The 23,035-nt window shown below is 35.0% G+C and overlaps 1 protein-coding gene across 1 annotated transcript in view; it reads right to left on the bottom strand.

Annotated features, from left to right (window-relative positions):
• Positions 1–23,035, bottom strand: part of LOC134536833 (uncharacterized) — a 38,910-nt gene that overhangs the window by 14,187 nt on the left and 1,688 nt on the right. Inside the window, exons 2-7 of the mRNA XM_063376826.1 lie at positions 19,159–19,323; positions 14,027–14,285; positions 10,422–10,623; positions 5,927–6,111; positions 2,392–2,482; positions 610–774 (exon numbers count right to left, since the gene is read on the bottom strand). Of these exons, the coding sequence (XP_063232896.1) occupies positions 610–774; positions 2,392–2,482; positions 5,927–6,111; positions 10,422–10,623; positions 14,027–14,285; positions 19,159–19,323 (1,067 nt within the window). The remainder of the gene's footprint in view (positions 1–609; positions 775–2,391; positions 2,483–5,926; positions 6,112–10,421; positions 10,624–14,026; positions 14,286–19,158; positions 19,324–23,035) is intronic.

Here is a 23,035-nt window from a genome sequence, read left to right as displayed (position 1 = left end):
TCTACATACGTTTACAATTTTTTTTCCCGTTTGCTAAATGAGAAAAAAAAAAACTCACAAACTTAAAATTTATTTAACAGAAACACATTAAACAAAGGTGTCCCTAGACTCGCGGAAATCAAAGAAATAAATTAAAATTAACGCTGTATTATGGATGATGGTCAAAATCATTTACACAAAATTTGCTTTTCTTCTAGTTTTGAGTCAAATCTGGTTTTTCTTGTGCAATTGTGTTTTCACGAACTATTATATTTTCTTTGCGATATATACAGTGCTGACTATCGACAGTTTATGTCCAAAATAATGATTTAAATCACCATTAGAATTGAAGGGGTAAGTTGATGAAGGTGTTATGTTACATTGAAAAATTGCACCAAGTCCAGTGATGAAGGTGTTATGATGAATTCTATGTAATGGTAAACACACCTTCCCTCTAACTTCAAAAATAACATAGTTACGAGTTGATAAAGGTGCTATGTACACATAAGCAAGTAGCAAACAAATTATTTTAGGAGCCTTTTTCTCAAAACAATAGTTTTGTAACATAACACATTCATCCACTTGCCCCTTCAATTTCTCAACTGCACTGAGACACCCAGACCGACAGACCTGCAGGTGGTGGACGCGCCTGATGGCCCGGCGAGAGCTGTCCTCGTCGAAGCCCATCTCCACCAGCTGCAGCACCTTCACGTCCTCGATGTCCTGCTGGGCGTCCTCGCACTCCTCGTCCAGCTGCAGCACCTTCAGGTACGCCGTCTCCGCCTGCTTGTACTGCTGCAGGTACGCCCCCGCGCACACACACACACACACACAGAGTCAGGGCACGCCACTACGCGGCTTTCACCTCGCCGTCGCCGCGTTGCTCACGCCAAAAACACTGCCACGTCTGATGACGGTCGGTTAAACAAGTCACTTCCACTAAATACCCATCATTTAAAACTGTCACGCAAACAAGTACACCTCAGCCAATGTTTTGGGCATCCATCCGACACGGTGCAGAATAGCTTGGGAAAAAAAAATTTACTTGGTTTCCACGTAACTATGCAGACAAGGCGACCCCCTGGCTTCCCGTTATACACCGCAACAGAACACAGCCAAACCCTCGCAAGACAGTTATACACACTGACAGAACACACACAAATCTTTCTTAAACCACAGTGGACCCATTAGCCTCCCACTTTGAAATTTTGGGAATCACTTTATCAAAAGTAAAAAACTATTTATAGAAAATCTTTAAAAATTTTCAAAAATACATTTTTTGAAAAATCTAAATTAAAATTTTGAATTTGATTTCTCAAAAACAATTTTTACATCAATGTATGTTGTGTTGTAAATCAAACAAAAAAAGCATTTGAAACCGAGTAAAATTACACCACTCCCATCTCTCTAGCTCAATTATGAGAAAAGATATGGTGATCTCAAAATATGTCAGTTACTTTTTTTTTAGCGGATTTTGGAAAACTTTACATAGCCATAATTTTGAAATTGTTTGAGGAGATTGAAAAAAAAAAAAAAAAAAAAAATTGGCATTTAGATTTTTCTTAATCTCTATGAGGACAGCCTTCATACCAAATTGCATCAAATTTTGAGGTGGTCAGGTTGACATGACATGGAATGACCCAGATCCTGAATAAAGATGTCTCTGGAGCTGGTGCACTCAAGTGGCGCCCATCAGATGGCATACCTAAGGCGGTGCCACAAGTCCAGGCACGGACCTCCGGAATCCAACATGAGGGGAAATTGGGAAGGGGGGGGGGGGGCAGACTGCGAAGCCCCGAGTTCCGAGAACAACAGCAAAAATGAAAAGGAGGGTGGCATGGGGAAAATGCTGGGGTATGCCGACTGCACTGCCCAAAAGTGTGGTCTTGGCACGGGGCACTGGAGACAGTACGTGTGGCCCGCTGCTGGCACAGCGTGGGACGGCGAGGAGAGCTGCGTATGGCAGCACTAGCTGCGAGCAGACCGACTGCCTAAAGCTTAAATTACCCCCTCGGATAAAAAATATATGTAACAAAAAATGAACCCGTGAACACTTATCAAAAATAAGAACAAGTGACATAAGATGGCGCAGAAAAAAAATCTCAATTTTGCGGCACAGCTAGACACAACTGTTGTAAATTTGTGCATGCTAAATATTAACAGAATGTATCCCCTATGGACTAAAAACCAGCATGATATACGTAATACAATTACTATATACTACTTATATACTATGGAATTTTGAATACAAATCAATGTGCCGATTGAGGTAATAATTCCAGTCTTATTGGCTGTTAACGAAGACCTTGTAGCGGCATCATTCATGTTCTCGAAGCAATTAAAATCATGCACTTGTAACTGTTATCTATACATAACTTATGAATGGTATGACGAAACGCTTCTATGACTTACTTTTAAGCCTCTTAGAGCTTCTGCTTTCCTGTAGTATCCTTTAGGATTTTGTGGAGCCAACTCAATAGACCTTTCGGCATCCTTCAAAGCCCTGCAGGAAACAAAAAACAAATCACAAGTAATTTGTTACTCCTGGAAACCATTTATATGCAAATATTTTCTCTACATAACACTGTGGACTGTTCAAACCTGGAAAACAAATTACAATAATTTATGCAAAAGTAGATCACAGGCTAAAACCTTGTGATGTGTTGGTTCTAAATTTTTTTTTCCCTGGTACTCGGTTTTAAAGTCACACCAAAGATACAGCATGTCCTAGTAAATGATGTGTTTATTTGTTTAATATGACCATCAGCTCCCCAATTCACCATAATCAGGCCACAAACAAGTCACATAATCCCTCTTTACGTCTCACTAGATGCTGGAGAACACTGTGCAACATCCTATGGCACAGAAATATCTAGAAATACATATTAGTAACTTTTTTTTCACAGGAGCAGTATTTATTTTGATACATCAATAAAATATTTCTTGAGAATAACGTGAATATTAGTTCACAAAAGATTAAGTAAATTATAAAAAAAAAAATTAATAGGCAGTAGCAAAACACCAAAGCAGCTGCTAGTTATTTATGTGTTATAATGGACGAGGGATATTAACCAGGGGGTGGCCAAATCTGCATGATTACACGGTAAGTGCGTGAAGCCCCCATTATTTTTCCTTCGGCTAACTGTTGCGCTATATTGCTTATCCATCCAAAACATTGACTGAAGTGTAGTGTTTGCAGCGTGGAAACAGTTTTAAATTACTTTGTTTATTAAAATTACCTTTTTCAACAATGGAGATTTTAATCCATACTGAGTAACCATCAATCGACTTGGTCAAACACCATTTCCGCAATGTTTTGGACAGACCATATGGCGAAAGCGAGGTTAAAAAGTGACTTCATCCACGTCACAGCAAGCCGTCTCCTGATAATTCCTAAATCTATGCATATAAACCTCAAGTTAACTCTAATCTGTATGATTTGTTGGTTGAGTTTTAAGTAATGAAGGACTGCAACGTAGTAGTAAATACCTACAGTTAACGAGTATTAGACAACTTTAAAACATGTTAGTTTTTTTTTAATAAGTTTTAAAAGTATATTGAGCCAGAGTTATTTTTTCCATAGGTCTGCTTTTAGTTGAAATGATCATCCCTGATCCAAGTGAAATAAGGGCCAAAAAAAAAATGTTGAGATCTCAGAGCTCTTTGTTTATGGTCTAACAATGTTATCAATCTCCCTGGGTGGAATAGTGGGCTAGCACAATGGGGGAAGAAAGATAAGGGAAGAATGCTTGCTGTTATATAAACAATGCAGCCCATGATTTTTTAAAATATTAATATGTATATTTTTACAATGTATATTCTCAAAATGTATTCAATCATTCATTTAATTGTACTTTAAATATATTTAGAAATGTAATCAATACTGCAAAGTGATTTTACTGGTAGTAGTGTCTTGATAAATTGTAGTCAACAAATTCCCTGGATGGAAAATAAATTATTTTGATTAGCATACACTCTTATGGAAAAACATATTTGATTAGCGCTGTTTTAATTAGCACTCTGTTTACCAGGAACAAATTAGAGCATTAATTCAAGGGCGGGTGTTTTCAGAAACATGCAACAGTAGTAAACAAAAATACCCAAAAGCAACTTTTTCGCACCACCAGAATGGTGGCATTAGAATCACATTTACCACAGTAACCCAAAGTCCAGTAACAAACATGAAAGTGTTATCTTTTATGACAAACAGCTTAGCAAATGTGTTTGTCCCACATTTTCATGACCTTCATAGCTGCAGTATGCAAACAACTCTGCTGATAAGACAGGCACTATATCAAGGTTAACACGAAGAGTCACAGATAAAATTTAAAAAAAAAAAAATCTAATGCAATATAAAATATAAAAACTCTACGGTTATCTTGATATGCCTGCAGTTTTATTTCATACAGTGTAATTGAAGGCAACAGATGATTACAAAAAATTACTGACAATTATTTAAAAGTTAAAATGAAATTTTTGAAATATACTAAGTATATATGAGAGGTGACATGTCTTACAACTAGAGTTGGGCCAATCAAATCAAATATGTACCACCAAATCTTTAGTATTCAAAATATTTGAAATCTTACAAAAAAAAAATTGAAATCTTACAACAAAAAAAAAAAAGAGAAATATTTGAGAAAGAAAAATTCAGTAATGCAACCCATGTGTAGTTTACAAGAACTACATTATTTAAATCTACAGTAGCTATTAAAGAAATTTTCGTCTCTGCTTCCAGCTATAATGTTCTGAGAATGTTGTTAACTTCAGACACCAGATTCGCAGTCCCAAAAGTGCCGGATTAAAAAACTTTCCACTGTATGAACACATTTGTGTTTCTTAGGCTATTTAATTTAAATTCCTTGACCTCATACAGTTTGTAATAATGCCCCAAAAATTCAAGGTTATACGCACTAATCCACAATGCAATATTTAATTTTAATTCCCTGATCTAACACAGTTTGAATTTACCAAACCATTCAAGGCTATATGTAGGGGCATGAACATTTCGCGAAAAGATTCCAAGACTAGCTGAAAGTTAAAACATTGCAGCATCGTCTGTGTTTCATGATTGGCCGAGTTTATTTTAGGTACATGTCAATTGTTACATCAATCACAGTAATTCAGTGTGGAAGGAAATGCAACTTGAGTGGCTCGGTCAATTAAGATGATGTCATCTCTCGCAGAAGGCCGCCAATCACAAAGAAGAAACCGCTGGTGCGAGTACACCTTATTGCAGTCTAATAAGCGTTGAGATATTTTGCAAAAAAATGCCTGCCACTAGCTTATGCATTGATCTACAACACAACAGCTGTACCGTGTCTCATCCTTAGTCTGCACTATGCATTTAAATTGGAATTAACTTTCTCTTTCTAATGCACAATAACTGTTATTAGCACAATCCTTGTTTCAGTGTGCACTGTTGCCAGATATATCCAAAGAGCACATAAGTTTTTGACAACTTTATAATGTAATGTATAATGAATAATGTATAATGTAATGGAATGTGCAAAAAAAAAGGTGTTATGGTAAAATTGAAATCGGATTCATGGAAATAGATATTCTTGTATTCCAACAAGAGTGTGAACGGATAACACGGAAATAATTATTTTTAAGGAAAACCTAATCGAAAGCTGCAGTATTAGTTTCAAACATATTTTACCAACTTTTTTTTAAAAAAAATCATTTGATATTAAAAATTTTGGCAGTTGCGCCATAGTACGTGATTAATGGAAAGACTTATTAACAGTGATTGACTGTTACAAATAGTTTCACTTGTAAATTAATACCATTTAGAATTGATAATATTTTTCTATTAGAATTTATACGACTGTAATAATACTGTCAAAATATACTAATTTATGATCCTAGAAAAAGTAACAAATCTTGAAACTTGTTATATTTAAAGATGGTATATAAAATAATGATGTTTGAAATGTTAACTCACTTGGCGTACTGCTCCAGCTGGCAGTAGCAGAAGCTGCGGTTGCTGTAGAAGCGGTGGTCGTTGTTCACCAGCCGGATGGCCTTGGAGAAGCACATCACCGCCTCCGCGTACTGCTCCCTGCTGGCGAGGGAGTACCCCTCCCGCACCAGCCTCTCACCCTCGCCCACAGCCGAGTCGTGCACGCCCTGTGTGCGCGCAGTCAAACCCATGTACTGGACGTTTCAAAACACACACCGTACGTAAACTACACATGATGTTTCGTCAGGAACAACCCCTGGGGGCAGAAGGGATGTGGTAGGGAATTGTCAGACCCAAACAATGCTGGGACAGCAGCTGACTCTCACACCTATAGGGCACTCAGGATAGCATTTTAAACACTTGTCCGTAAAACTGATTAGTTATGAGCAAGCAGTGTGTCGGAATCGATCTTGAGAGCTTACAACATAATAAATTAAAAACTTAGAACCAACCCTACATTGTACGGCGATTTGTATTCTATCGCCCCATCCCCCCCCCCTCCAAAAAAAAAACTCTTGGCCTGATTTTAAATATTTCAGCTAATTCTGTAAATTTTTTTATAAAAAAATTTAGATACAAATATTTTAAATTCATTTAGCTTCAATAATTATTTTTCAAATTATTAATATTTTTTTTAGATATTATTTACTTTTTAACTGCAAAATAACATTAAATATATATATATATATATATTTTTTTTTTTAAAGGAATTTTCATCTACGGATATAACAAAAATTTTGCTGTACAGATATGAATATGCCTTGTGAGATTTCACTGGAAATTAACCCAGTTTGTTTTACTGTACCACAACACTGGCTTACATCAAATAAAACGTGCAAACATTATCTGCCCAGCATTTACAGCTCTTAACTGCAACATACTGCAAACTATTTTAACCCCTTAACATATATATTATGGCTAGATATATGTGTCTAAAAAAACAATTTTTTAAAATTGGTTTTTTTTGCAGTAATCTATTGTTTTTAATATGCAAATAAACGTACCACATGTAAAACATACGTTTTTACATTTTTTACAAAATTATGTAATTTTTAATGCACACTGTTTTACTAACCCGAGTATACTCGTCATTGTTGAAATATATGTAAATACATTATAAATATTTATGGAATATAATTAAATAGATAAATATTTAGATAAAAAACATTTAACACAAATTGGAAGTTATTATAACAACATTAGTAATGTTCAGCATGGTTATAATTATTTCTCAAAAGTAGTTATCTGAAAATCACATTTATGCAGCAATATATTTTACCTATTCAATATGCAAATGGACATACCACACAAAATACATTAAAATTTCACATTTATCACACCATCATGTCATTTTGAATGGACACTGGTTTACTAACCCGTGTATACTCGTCAGTGTAACCCGTGTATACTCGTCAGTGCTAATATTCACTAACATTACTAAAAATATTTATAACATTAGCCAGATATAGTATAAGCTTACATAGAAACCAATGAAATAACTTTTGCAACATACCATATTTCTTTTACAAAATTACATCTACTTTTATAAAATTGCCTGAATAACATGAAAAACTAAATATGTACATATGATATGTAAATGTTGTCAGTCCGAATAGATCTTCGTATAAAAATTTACCTCACAAGGTTTGTACAGTATACACTAATTGCAATAGCTGAACATTCACAAATACAAAAAAAAACCATTGTAATGTCAAGGATGTCATTCTTTACAAAAAACAAAGTTTTTATGTGAGACATTCAGTTTTTTTTTTCACAGCACAATAAATAAAAGAATGTTTATTTGAATACAGTAGCTGAATAATGTCACGAGTCTGTATTGACATTTGTGAAGTTATTCTTGAATGCATTTCACTCTGACTGTAAGCCTAACTAATTTCTGCCTAAATGTCTGCTGTTGTATGATAAACTCTGAAGCACGGCACTACACACAGTGGCACACCACAGTCTTCACATGTACCGTGTTTCACGCCGTATTTTTTTCCCCCGTGCATCTGTCACCCTGCTGCACATTGCACACTGGCGTGTAGGATTGCTTTTTTTGTCAGTTGGCGGGATCGTAGCTGGAAAGTGACGTTCAGTCATTCTACTCATTCTCAGTGGATTCGTTGATTTTCCAGGCCTACCTCGTCCTGGCGACATTGTTGGCGTGTGAAACTGTTCAATCAAATTTTTGACAACAGCCTCTCTGTACTCCAAATGTGACTGCTTCCCTCCCAACTTTGAATATAACAAAAATGAATTCCATATTGCTAGGTCCATTAAATGGAAAAAAATCTTCTTATAGTATTTTTTCCCCCTCTTCCTGGGTACTGCATAGTCTGTTGTGCGCTGGTCAACAATGTCCACACCTCCCATTGTACTGTTGTAATCTAACACAACTTGTGATTTTATGTGCTGTTGTCCATAGATTGTAACACTTTTCATTTCAGAATTGTGGATTGTAGACAACATTGTGACTGGTTTTTTGTCCATCCACTTCAATGCCAATAGTTTCCCTCTTTGGAAAGCCATGACACTGCCTTTCGTCAATTTTTGTTTCCGCAATTCTGGTGGCATTTCTTTTCTTGTCGTTTTCACAGTCCCATAAGAATCGGTTCGATGTGATAGCAACATATCTGATAGCTGTGGTGAGGTATAAAAATTGTCAGTAATGACACAATAACATTTCCCAAGAAGAGGTTTCACTAATGACATAACTACTTGTGACGACATTGGCAAGCCTTTGTAATTATCATCAAAATTGGTTCCTCGTCCGGTGTAAATTACGAAGGAATATACATATCCACTTGACGATTCACATAACATGAATGACTTTATTCTGAACCGCGCCCTTTTGAGAGGTAAGTACTGTTTCCAACCTAGACGCCCTTTATATAACATAAGGCTTTCATCTACTGTGACATCTTTTTCTGGAGTGTAAAGTTCAGAAAATTTATTTTGCAAATGAATATATATAGGCCATATTTTGTTCAGTTTAGGGTTTGGATGGGTGGCTGCATCATATGACTCATTATCCACAAAATGAAGAAACTGTTTCAGCTGAACAAATCTGCGAAATGGCATGGTTTTCCTAAAAAATGGTGTGTCAAATATTGGGTTCTTAGCCCAGTACATTTGATATGTAGGTTTTTTGACTATGCTTTGAGCCACAACTAGAGCAAGAAAAACATAGATTTCCTCTTTGTTTGTTGGTTTCCATTTTGTTTGAGGATGTGTTTGAATGTACTGTTCAGCCAAATCATTATCAAAAAATAAGATAAAATAACGAAGAAAATTATCGTCAACATTTACATTTACATTGACGCCTGTTTTAGCTGTAAATGGGTATCTTGGAGGAGAGATAGTTAGCAAACTACAGTTTATCTCACACCACATTCTGCCAGATATCTCTTCACTACCTGATTCTTCTGAGCTTGAAATGTTATTATAATTGTCGCTACTATCAGATCCCGATTTATCAAGATCACTCACGTCGCTTCCTTCACTGTCGGAATCACTCATTTTGAACAATTTATATTATTCACATTACAGTAATGTTAACACCTCATCTAAAATATATAAACATTGGCGGGAACATCATAAATTCATAATAGTACTATTAGATACATCTAATGTACAATTTTTCAAACACAAATGGCGAACGCGTGTAAGTAGGCTACCGTGATGGATAGAATCTGCCCTGACATCTAGTGGGTAACATAAAACTACTGGAAGTCTGTTTCAAAGGCTGAAAATACCTACCGCGACATCTAGCGAGAGCTCATGTAACTTATTCGAGAAAACTCGAAATAATATAATCAGACGCACGTTTTTGTTAGTCAGACGAGTAAACTCGGGTTAATAATTACGTGCCAAATGTAAAAAAATGAATATACTCGGGTTAATATGTTAAGGGGTTAATTTATTCAAAAAAATTTTGAAAATGATCATAACCCATAACATTCCTAGCATGCAAAACATTTCAAATTACTTAGCGTTCTCCTGTGGCATACATAGAAAGAATTATTTATAAACCATTTATACCTAGGACTTGAGTAGCAATAAAATCTAATTATCTATTCTGATAAAAAATTATAGTTAATCACTCCTTGTTTTCTGATAAAAATATCAATTTATCATTACTTCCTTTAGTGATAAAAATTACAATTTATTGGCAATGCAATTATTACTTTCAGAAGTTCATTGAAAACTGTAAATTTAATAAATTTAGTAATGGTTAATAATTCCGTATTATTTTTTTTTTCCTTTATTTAGGCTTGCTCGCTGGGAATTGTGTTAGCGAGGACATGTTTATACCTGTTTGTGGAAGTCTAAAACCATTTGAATCACAGCAGACATTTTTTTTATATAATACTGTCTCTTAAAACAAGAGAATGCACAAGCAGTTCACCCAGAATGCAGCAGGAGGGGAATAAGGTGGCACGGCACAAACGTGCCGTTCGCTGCCGAGCATTACCGCGCTTTTCCTGGCCCCCACGTTGCTCGTCTGCTCCATCCTGCTGATGGACGACGAGACCTTGTGCCTGTTCTTGTTCACGGCCTTCGACACGAACGCGGAGTTCGGGTCGAGGAAGGCCTCGTCTTCATCATCCCCGTCGCCATTGCCGACGTTCTCGTTCTCGTCCGAGTTGGCGCACGCAGGCTTGCTCACGTTCTGGCTGCAAAATAACATACACGTGCACTTGCTCACCGTCCTGCTAAATTCGTAAATTGCTGTGCACCTAAAGTAAAAATGTTTTAAATATGCGTATAGTGAATGACATCAGAAAATTTTAAATTCCAACCTACTTCAAGTCAGGGTTGGCTGATTTAAACCACAATGTTTTAAAACAGGTTTAAAGGTTTTTTTAATATAACAACATAAATTTTTTAATGAAATGTCTAATTCCACTCTAATGAAAACGAAAGTTTGGTCATTAATATTTTTTTTTTGTGATTTACAGGGGAACAAAAAATTATATACTAATCAAGATCTTCGTTGAATTATCTGAATAAGTTGTGAATCATACCCAGCTAAATACCTTCTCCTCTAAAATTAAAAATATTAAATAGTTTATTCCTATTCTGTGAGGAGTTCCTGACTAATGTGATCCCCATTCCGTGAGAAACGCCCATTCTAAGGAGAATCCTCCTCCTGTGGAAAAATACCCTTTTTTGTGGTTAAGTCCCAGTCAAATGTGCAGATTTGCTTGCTTAACTTCAGTTCTTTGATTATATTTTTTTTTATTCAAATGAGTGGCAGAATGCAGGATGTTGTTTAGCTTTCAATTGAAAATGGAGAGAACCAAAATAACCAAGGTCAAAAAAAAAATCTGATTTAAAAAAGAAAAGATTTTTGAAACTTGTCCCCCCCCCCCCAATTCAACCCTGCTTCAAGTACACAAAAAATCTATAGATTAGTGGAAGCTGTGTGCAAGTAGATTTATCTTTCCTGTACACTTTCTAACGGATACATGACCACCAAAGGTTTCACATGACCACCAGCAAATACTTTCTTTTCTATTATTGTGACGACAGTCACGACAATACGTGACGTAGCCTCAAAAGCCACGTGTGGGTGTGTTTATGAAGTAGCTTGCATGACCGGTGAACTTGCAACCTTATCCCTGGAGGCCTCTGAGCCTACTTACTCTATAACGTCAGCATTCACCAGCCGGCACAAGTCACTTAGATACATGAGCTGAGCTACTAGTTCTTTACTACCCAAGGAAATGATGGCTATTTGGGACACAGCCTATGTTTTTTTTTTTTTGGTAAAGATGGAAAACTGAAATCAGGATGGTTGTAATGGGATTCAAACCCAAATCTCTCCCGAATTTGAATCATTAATTGATTGAGACAATGGCACAAGGCTCAACAATTGGTTGGGTACAAAAATTAAAATGCAATAAAAATAGCAAACATAAAAAACCAAAAGTAAAGTTCCTTCATACTTCTACATATTGTATTTGTTTTATAGCATTTCTTATACTTTATATACATAAGTGAGTTTCAGGATAAAATTAACATAATTTATGTTCTAGACAATTTGACAGTCCCACATGATGGATGCACCCAATATCCAGCTTCGAATCTTGGGAGGGGCGAATAACTGAAAGATTTTAAGTGGTATGGAATATCTCCAATATTTAAAAAAATACTAGCCCTTAAGAGATTTATGCATCATTAAAGTTCACTAACAAAGCCATTAAGTACCTTGTTTGCTGTTCTCTCTACAGTTATTTAATTTAATGTTTTGAATTAGGGAAAGGGGTAATCGCCCCCCCCCCCCCCCAACCCTTTTTAAAGGTCCACACTGTGCAATGTTGAATTTGCCATCTGGCAGAGGAATATTTTAATTATCTTTAAAGCAGGGTTTCCAAAAACGTTCAATAATTAAAGACAAGATTTTATATGGTTTTATTTTCAAGCCAATTTTTTTTATAAAACAGGAGATTTTTGGTTTTATTGTTTCATTTTTTTATGAAATCTGTTAATTAAAAAAGATAGCACATTACTGAACAGAAATGATACTTAAATGTTTCATTATACTTATTTCTCCAAAGCAGTGTCATTTTGACAGATACATGAATCACTTTTTCAGTAAATGATTTTTAATAAGCATGTATAACTTTTTGGAACAAATTAAACAAATTAAGTTTAAAAGTAAAAAATTATACTTAAAAAAACTTTAAAATATGCTTTAATTGTTGTATGAACTTTAGTAAAAAAAAACTTTAAATTTAAGGAATCTTTTTAACAGTGACAGAATTTACAACTCTATTTAAAAAAAATTCATAAGCTAAAAATAAGAACCAAGTAATAAACAAAACAATTAATTTCAATGAAAAAAGAGCATGGGATGCTCCTTTCAGTTTCAAGATTACCCTGTCGTAATAAATAGACATTAGTGGTAGAAAATTTAAGACAACTGATATCAAACTGCCCATGCTTTTTTTTAATTAAAATTATTTTATTTTATTACTTGATTCTTATTTTTTGTTTATGACAAAAATTGTTTATACAGTTGTAGTTAATTCTGTTGCTGTTCAACAAATTACTTAAAGACTATTTTATACTTTTTAGTTCATACAACAAAGTGTGTTTTTAGTTTTTTAAAATATAATTTTATTTTTTACTTCTAGTTCATATTGAACTGAATTTTTTATAAATTCCTCGAAAGGTAATACAAAATAAGTTTTCAAAGTCCACAGAAAATTGCGGGGGCAATTGACTCTCACCATCCACGGAGGTCCGATGGTACCAGAAGACCCCGGAAGCACTTCAAAATTAACATACTTTAATTACCCCGAATTTCAAAAAATTGGGGGTAAATGACTTTGCCCCTGGGTTGGAAAGGAAGGGGGGAAGGTGGTCGAGGACCCCAAATGGCACGAAAACATTCCAAACCGAAAGAGAATCAATTTTTAAATTTCCCACCATACCCTGGGTTCATGGATATGCAAAAAGCATGGTTATTACCCATAACACAAAAGTAGTGTTTTTTTTTTCCTAAGCCCCTCCCTCTTCTCTCTTCGGTCATAGTCGAGAAATTATTGTATTGTCATCGGGATTACACATACTTGCAAAGTTTCAAATCAATACGAAGTAGGTTAAAATTGACTTAAAAGATATGATTACATAGTTAGTTACAAGTGAAGCTAATAAAAGTACGTTAAAAATGAATAAAGGTAACAGTTGCAAGATTAAAACAAGTATTTTTTTTTACAATTTTTTTACAAATAAATGCTGTACAAACATCATGCTAAATAAATTCCTTTACTGAATTCAATATTTAAAATATTAGGTTATGTGTCATTAGAATCAAGTTTTGACTGAAATTCCTGATTAGTTTCATGATTTTAATTACATTTCCGTGTTCTGTGGTGTATTTACTTGAATTTCAGTTTAATATTGACATGATTTTTGTGTTATTTCCATTTTATCACAATTCACTGTATAATCTTGTCCCTGTAAATTATACACAAAACCAAATATACAAGTATTTGAATACACTGCCTTCTAGTTGGGTCTTTCATATCAATTTATTCTCAATGTTTTGTAACACACACCCCTGCTTACCTTTTGTTACTACGGTCAGAGTCCTTCTTGGAAGGATTTGATGCGGTGTCCCCATTGCACCACGAACCACTGCGACTTGTCTTGCTGCTAGTGTTATCATTTTCTTTTATCTCCTTCTTCCTCTCTTTGCGCTTTTTCTTTTTCTCTTTCTTCTTCTCTGCCTTCTGTCTATTCTTTTCTTCCTCAGCAACAAGGGCATCAGCATTTTTAGAGGATAGGTCAGACAGCTGTGTCATGTAGACAGTTCTCACATTTTTTTCTGGAAGGAAAAATGCATCATAAATGGATGATGTGACTGACCGATTCTACACTTGACTGCGGCCAAATGATGAAAAGTGTTGGAGAACTCCTATCATGAACAATGTGAGAGAGTTCCTTCTTAAACATTTACAAAATCCACCTTGGCACTTCCTGCAAGCTGTTTTAAGACAATTATAAACATGTTTATAGCACTATGTAGTACATTTCAGTGCAAACTGAAGCAGCCACACAAAGTGCCAACAACTGACCTCCACACATTACAATGTTCAAGAAAAAGTGTCACTTGCACAGATAACGTCAGCTTCTCATTCATTCATCTTTAAACTGCTCTGCCAAACACTGACAGGGTATAACAATGCAACTTTCTGACATCTGTTTGATTTAACATCCATGCCAAACACCAAACTGTACTCTATAATTCAGGAATGTTTATCTGTGTATAGTTAAAAACTATTTTTCTCAAACTTCAGAACTGACAATACCGCAGAAACCTGGTTATCCGCAATTCAATCATCCTATTTGCCGCTTAACCCTTATCCGGAGACGTGGGGTCTCCGTGACCCCAGCAAAACTTTAACTTGCTGCCATCTATGTGCAGTTCAAGGTACTTGCTTGTGGTGCCATCTACCTTAAGCTTGAATATCACATAGTCTCCTCCTGCAGTGTGAGATTTGTTTACGCTGTCTGGCGCTAGATATCAGGTCGCAAAGATAACTTGGGGTCGTAGTGGCACCACGCCACCAGATATGTTTCTATGTCAGTAGTGATAAAATGGCTTCTAAACGAACATGTGTGCGTGTGGGCGATCCAGACTATGACGAAACTATTTCTAAGTGGTTGAAAGATATTTTTAGTGACTTAAGTGATGAAAGTGTGTATGGAAAAGCAATGTGTGATGATTGCAGAGCAAACATATGAAAATACTGTACTACAGAGTGACTATTCGTACAAATTTAATTTTTTCAAACAATATTCTTCTAATATATTTTATGTAAAAATGCCATTTTCAAAATATATAAGTATGCATGGGCTTTCTAGTCAGCTAGATTACAAATTTTGTTGTGGTTTAACCATTGGTTATGCAAGGAAAATATTTGGGGGGAAAAAAGTAATTTATTTTTGTTGGGAAAATTTATCTGTTGTAGATTTTATGAAAAAGTCTTATTATTCGTAGAAGTTTTCTAGATTTTGTTTTGTCACTATATCTATATTGAATAGCAAATAAAACTTTTAGGCTACCATCTGCTTATTTTTTTTTAAAAAGCAATTATTACAAATAGGCATTTTTAGATTTATTTGAGCAAGCACCAATGGAAAAAATTGTATTCTATAATTGGTAAATATTTATTTACTAATTTATTTTTAAATGTAATTAATAAGTATAAAAAATGCATGAAATAATTTTACATGGAACAAAAATAATTTCTAATCAGTTAATTTCTACAAAACTTTTTGGGGTCTGAGGGGCACCACGTCACCAGATATGTCAAATATTTTCACGTCTCTGGCTAAGGGTTAACCATGAATTTTACTTTTCAAATGAAAGCTGAGAAACAATTGTTCTTTTATCAATTATAGCCTGCTTGCTAAACACGGTTACCTACATCAAAAGAAAGACAGTTGTTTTAACAACTGACTTTAACAAAATTATTATAGAAATGTTTCAGAGCGGAGAGAAAATTGTGAAACTTGCCGATGAATATGAAGTCTGCGAATCAATACAAGACTGTGAGAACACCAAGTTTTCTTCATCAGCAGACAATGGAAGACAATGAGTTTCCAGCTTCAGCAACCCGGATGTGTGCATGTGTGGGGCATGCCAATTGATGAAGTGATTATATCGCAGCATACAGAAGTTTTCCACAAAAAATTAGGACTGGCACAAATTTTTTCGCATTGAGAAGTTGATTGGCATGATTTAAAATCTGTTACTGAATTTAAGGAACTGACTTTGGAAGATAAAAAACTACGTAAAAGCTTGCTGCTTCTGCAGAAAAGTCTGCTTCTGGAGCTGGACACAAATCCAGCAAAGAGCAGATTAAAATTGTATGTTGTGCTAATGCCAGTGGTTAGAGCAAACTGAAATTACTCTGTGTAGGAAAAGCGAAGCAGCCATAATATTTTAAAGGCACTGGAATGAAACTCTTCCCACTTCATTATTACCATAACAGATCTGCTTGGATGATGCAAGTTATTTTAAATCGTGGTAACTATCAAAATTTGTAACACAAGTTTTTGAATACAGTAAGTCCTCGGTTTACGTCAGGGTTATGTTCCTGAAAACCGCGACGTAAATAGAAATGACGCAAAATGAGCCATGTTTCATGCCACCGGCCGGCCACGGCCCAAGGTCAGCCGGAAGCGCTGGCATACAGACGTGACAACGGGCAATTTTATCAGCAAATGACAACCGACAGCGTGGGAAACAAGTCCAACTAGTACTTCTCAGCTTTATAGAATGGTTATTTAACCAGCTGCTTTATTACCTTTATTGATTGAAATATAAAGCAGCGGAGAGCAGGAAGCGTCTCTCATGATGTATGATAAGATAAGGCGGTGAACGTGTAGCTTACGCTACATAGCATAAATTAACTACCGAAGGAAACAAAGAATTATAAACGAATTATATACAGTGTTTTGGTTAAAATAAAGATTTACGGTCATTGTAAACGACGTTATTGTGAATCGGCGACAACTTAAATTGAAACATGAGTACTCAAACATTAGCGACGTTAATCCGAAACTACGTAAATCGGTACGATGTAAATAGAGGACTTACTGTATATGAAATCAACAGGTTTTCCTGTAAAAGCATTGTTTTTTTCCCCCAACAATGCCCCATCTCATTCACACGAAAGTGAGCTGACTTTGGCAGAGGGAAACATTTATATATCAGGTTTGCCTCCAAATGCAACAACGCTCATTCTGCAAATAGATGAGGATGTGATTGAAACACTGAAAGACATTACTCCTTGAAGAAGAGAGCAATGGCGGAATTTGAGAAATTTGTGAATTTAAAAGAAGCCTTTTACCTCAGTGTCAAGGCTTGGTGAATGGTCACAAACCTAAACATCACTCATTCTTCGCAGATGATACGTTGTGATGTAGAAGATTCAGCTGTTTTCCACAGCTTTCACAACAAAGATGACAGGATGTAAAAACTTCCTGAGTCACTTCTTGCAAGCATGAAATTACTGAGCAGTTTTCTAAAGTAGAAAAGGAAGAAATTGAAGAGTGGCTCAAGACAGATCTGGAACTTCCTGGCTACCAACTGAAAAGTGATGACTGTAATTTCAAACACTTCTAGCAGGGCAACGGACGACAGGTGCAGTGAGAACAAAGACAATGGAGGAGAATTAATACCAGCTAAACGCGTTACTGAAAAATCTGCGCTCGAGTCCACAGAAACTCTCTTGCAGTTACAGCAAGATGATAGTGAATTCTCAGACATCCTCACTTGGAGAAAAATAAGACTGAGTATTAAACAAAAAATTAACAAACCATGACAGAAAACAGTAACATACTTCTTTAAGAAAATTTAGTCTACTATGATTTACTCAAGTGTTTTCTTTAATACCAGTTTCATTTATTTTAAAATGTAAACTGCATTTCTACATTTTGAAATGATGCTGCTCAGTGTTATGTTAAAAAAGTTTTTGTTTACATTCGTTTTAATAATGGACTACTTCATATCAGAGACAACACAAAAATTAAATGTAGCAAAGAATCACACAGCTTGCGTCAGACGGCAGCAGGTGGCTACACAGCCTGGGGCATACCTGGCAACCTAGCAGTGCCACCGATCTGGCAACAGTACACCTGACAGTGTCGTGAGGAGGGAGAGGTGGGTACCCACAGGGACTTATCGAAAAAGATTCACAAGCCTCACACTGCCTCTGTTCCTCAAGTCTTTCACCATTCTAGTTCACATGTGTTTCCATCCTATTCTGCAAAAATTGTGGGTGTCAGCTTACATTACACATGCAGCTAAAGATCTTTACTTGCCCGTTACTTTGTTAGACTGATGCAGCGATATACTCATAAAACTAAATCTGTGTGCGACATCTATGTTTACACATACATACATACCACACCATAATTTCCCATTCTCTTCTACAAGAAATTGCCACACTCAAAGTCAAAGCCTCGTTGACGTGGTTTAGGGATGGCCTGGTCTGCTGTAATGTGTAGCGGCCAGACTAGATAGGCTTTAGTAAGCATGACTCGCGTAACAATGATTTTCAACTACCTGAGACACTAATTTCCTGCATTTTCATGGTTGATCGAGCAAAATAAAAATTGACTCTCTGCACTTTGGAACAAGTACTTAACTGGTATTTATTGCAAAAGTGCAAACTCGTTATATTTTCATTCATTTAAATGTTTTATTAGTTTCTCACCCTAAGAAAACTCTTGTTTTCAATAAAAATTAAGCATTTTTTAGGTAGAAAAAACATAATGGAAGTCCATGAAATAGCAAACATGAATACTTGTACTAATTGCAGCATTCTCAAATTATGCCCCCTACTAAATTTTGGTGGTTAATGTAGGTACAAGTAGAGATGAGTAACCATGTTAAAAGGCTATCTTCTTAATGCCAACAAAATTTATACATAATTCTGTAATTCTTAAGTTTTATGGTCTTTTTTGAATGTAAAAAAACTCGACCCCTACAACGTTTCATTTATATTCCTTAGGTTACTATTTCAATAGAAATGTTATGTACATTTTACGACCCACAGGAAATGTCAAAAATATGTTAACTAAATGTGTGTAAAATCTACGAGACTCATCATAAAATGCAAGTTAAGTAACATCCGAGAATTTTCTTTTTACGAACACACAAAAATTGACCAGTTTGATTGGCTAACCTTTCTTTGATGTTTGATGAAGTAAATAGCTGTCATTGACGACCTTGGACTGCTGTGCTACAATACGATGAAATGCTTTCACAGCTGCCTCCAAGTCTATTTCCTCGTATGTCCCATCATCGTCACCATCTTCGTCATACTCTTCAGAACTCTCACTGCTAGACGCTGGGAACAAATGCAACATTAAACGTAACAAATCACTCACAAATTGACACATAAAATAAAGTGATGGAAAATGTCCATTGAGTTTGTTAACAGGCAAAATCGGACCCAAGAGGTAGAAACAAGGACAGTGTTTTGTAAAAAAGAAAAATTGCTGTAACACTTAATACTATAAATATTGCACCAATTTTAAGGTATTATACCTCAAAACAATAATACCGGAACATGTTTTTTTCTAAATCAATTTTTAAAATGACCAACCAATAAGGCAGGGGGTGAAATAAAACCTGGGTTTATGGACCAAAAAATCCATACCTGCCTTAGTAGGCACACTATCGAATCTGTTTATAACCTAACAATATCTCAATCTCTTGGCTGAACAATTTTTGGTAATGCCAACAATTAATGCTAAAAGTTGATAAATAAGGAGAGAAAATATAAAATAAAATTATAAATTTCTAACTATGTACAGTATCAAATCCACTCAGATTAAATGTAAGCCTTATAAAATGATATATTTAAAATTTTTGCCTGAAATAATGTTAACAACTAAACATAAATGCACAGTTGGGGGGCGGTGGTGTTTATAGGTACAATATCAAACCTATCCAAATTTCTACACCTTGCAAGTAATATTTGGAATTATTAAGAATTGTTTCTGATAAAGTTTTCGGTAATATTTGGAAGGCTTACTGTAAATTTGACAAATTTTATAGTGTATCTACTCGGGAAGTGAATTTTTTTGATATTCACCCCCTGTTTTTTTTCACCTTTGCAATAAAGGTTGGTCTTATCAAAAATTGTTTTCGACACAAATTTGATATAATTTTTAGAATGCTTACATTACAATTTAAATAGTGTACATTATAATTTAAATAGTGTACATAGCAAATAAGTTATGGAGGGAAGGGGGTGTGTATGTGTGTGTGTTTTATTTTATTTTAGTTTAACGCCTATATTTTCAAACCCTTGCAGTAATGGTCAGTCTTATAAAAATTTTGTTAATAGTTCCGTATTATGTAGCCAAGCTTATCCCTGATGGCATGATCCTGTATATATTAACATGGGGTACACAATGATTGTTGTTTTAATTTAGTATGTCAAAAGATCTTAGACAAACAAAATTATCACCATACATACAATCATTTTCAGGTCTTATGGATTTTTTTTTTTGTTTTCAACATATGATCAAGTCATTGCTACGTATATCACAAGTTTTTGTTATGTACACAGGATCTTTTGATGTACTAAATTAAAACAGAAAGCCACATGTACAAGATCAATTTTTTTTTCCTTCAACTGAATTCTTGTGCTATATGGTAGTTAGAGGTTGAAGATTGTTTGTCCGTGCTGTCGTTATGTCTTCTTTAATACTTATTTAGTTTCATCATTGGTTCTGTTTGTCCGACATCAGCTGATTCAGTCTTGTTTTCTTTGAACTTTATATATATATATATATATATATATATATATATATATATATATATATATATATATATATATATATAGACACACACTAGATAATGCCCGGCATGCGTTGCAATGCCTCAATCAATTTTTTAAACGTATACTAAGCATCTCTCTTTATCTCTCTAATTCTCTATCTCTCTATGTATATCTCTATAACTCTCTCTATCTTTCTATTTATATCTCTATCTCTATATATCTTTCTAGCGGACCCGACAGACATTGTCCTGCCCAAATGTACATATGGCGGTAAGTATTTTACGCTGGACATTTTGTATCTTCTCATTATACATACCCCTCCTCTTGGGCACGCCACTGCCGTTACCAAAAACCTTTCCCATGTTTACGCAGAAGGCAACAACAATGCAAAAGCCCGTTGCCATGGAGGCTAATTATCAACAATGCTTAGTTTTTTTGCTTTTAAAGCATGTTTTTTAGTTTTTTTCTTAACTCAGAATCGAGATAAAATATCCAATTGTGAATCTAAACCATCCTCGAATCCCCGTGAACTCACACAAACAATTTCATCAAAATCGGTCCAGCCGTCTAGGAGTTCAGTGACATACACACGCACACAAGAAATATATATATATATATATATATATATATATATATATATATATATATATATATATATATATAATTTTTTTTTTTTTTTTTCAGAATTTTTTTCATGACAAACAGTGCAAAACTGCAATGGCATATGTCCAAAAAACTGCATTAAATCAAAATTCCCCATTGCAAGAATCATTCAAAGAACATAAATTTATGTCTCGACCAACGGACACGTTACTGCACGGGCTACCTATATTTATCGTTGCATTCACAAAAACACTTGCTAAATTACATACGACACTATTTTCATTATTAATAAAATGCCACACTTGACACAAGCAGTAACAAAACACGGGACGGCTACTTGCACAAAGCATTTTACAACAGCCTAAATACTTGCCTTTGTGTAACTTAGGTGTTTTAATTACGAGAAAAAATGTGCAGGATAAAAGTATGACACAAAGATAACTACATTAAACAAAGGCAAATATTCAGGCTTATTGATATTCTGATGTTAATACATAATTTGGTTATGTGCATTTTCGCATGCTAATCAAATATGAAATACTTGCATATTTTTGTTATTTGTAAATAAATGCCCCCTTTAACACTGAGCTTCCGTTTACTACTTGCAGACATTTTATACTTAAAATTATTTAGTTACAATACGTATTCCTATAAATTTCACCCATATTAAATACAATGAAATAAAAGAACAAATGGTGAAGGTTACGTATCACGTATCCATGTTTAACCCTTGATCCTGAAGGCATGATCCGGTATACACTGATCCTGTGGGACACAATGCTTGCTGTTTTGATTTTTTACATGGAAATAACAAAAACTTGTTAGGTATATAACAATTATGATTGTAAGTTGAATACAAATGAAATAATTTCCCAAGACCTGAAATGATTTGTTTGTACTGTGATGTTCGAGTTTGTGTTTGGCCAGGATCTTTTGACGTACTATATTAAAACAGCAAGCATCATGTACCAAAGGAACAAGTATATAAAATAATACCATCAAGATAAAGGAATAAATAAACTTTGATATGTGATATGCAGTAATTACCAAACAAACAGTGAACATGCGACAGCAATCACTTGATTATGTTCCGCTTGTTTATGTCAACAAGCACATTAACAGTCATCGAAAGTTGGTGAGCATGTTTTAACAAAATAAAGATACTTTTTGTTTTACCTCATAGAATATGTTTTCAGTGTGCCTAAATTGTGTTTCTTACGTGAAGATATTTCATTTGGCGTATTTCATTTGTAATCACAGAACAATAGCATATCATGTGTGTCCTGCTGATGGCTGTCTGACTGCCACAAAAATGAAAGTTGGCCATCGTGACCGTAGCGTCACAGTACATAGCATCACAGGAAGGCCGGAATGACACCATGTCCAATTACTACAAGAATTGGAAGCCGCACGCAGCATCAAGTCAGAAAACCGTCCTATTGCAGCAGGGTCTCTGCTGTGTTTAACAGCTTATTTAAACAAGTGTGATTTTTTTAAAAATTGTAATTGTCTTACAATTAAGCTAGTAGCGCTAGCATGTAGCTTCCAAAAACCACATCCCACCCCAATATTCATTAAACAAAAAATTTTGCAAGCAGATGTAGTTTTCACACATATGCTTTGCAGAACTTTGCAAAAAAAAAAAACCCTGAGATTTGAAAACTGC

This window comes from Bacillus rossius, chromosome 11 (genome assembly GCF_032445375.1).
Source record: "Bacillus rossius redtenbacheri isolate Brsri chromosome 11, Brsri_v3, whole genome shotgun sequence".
Taxonomy (NCBI): Eukaryota; Metazoa; Arthropoda; class Insecta; order Phasmatodea; family Bacillidae; genus Bacillus; species Bacillus rossius.
This window is presented reverse-complemented; position numbering and strand designations above follow the sequence as displayed.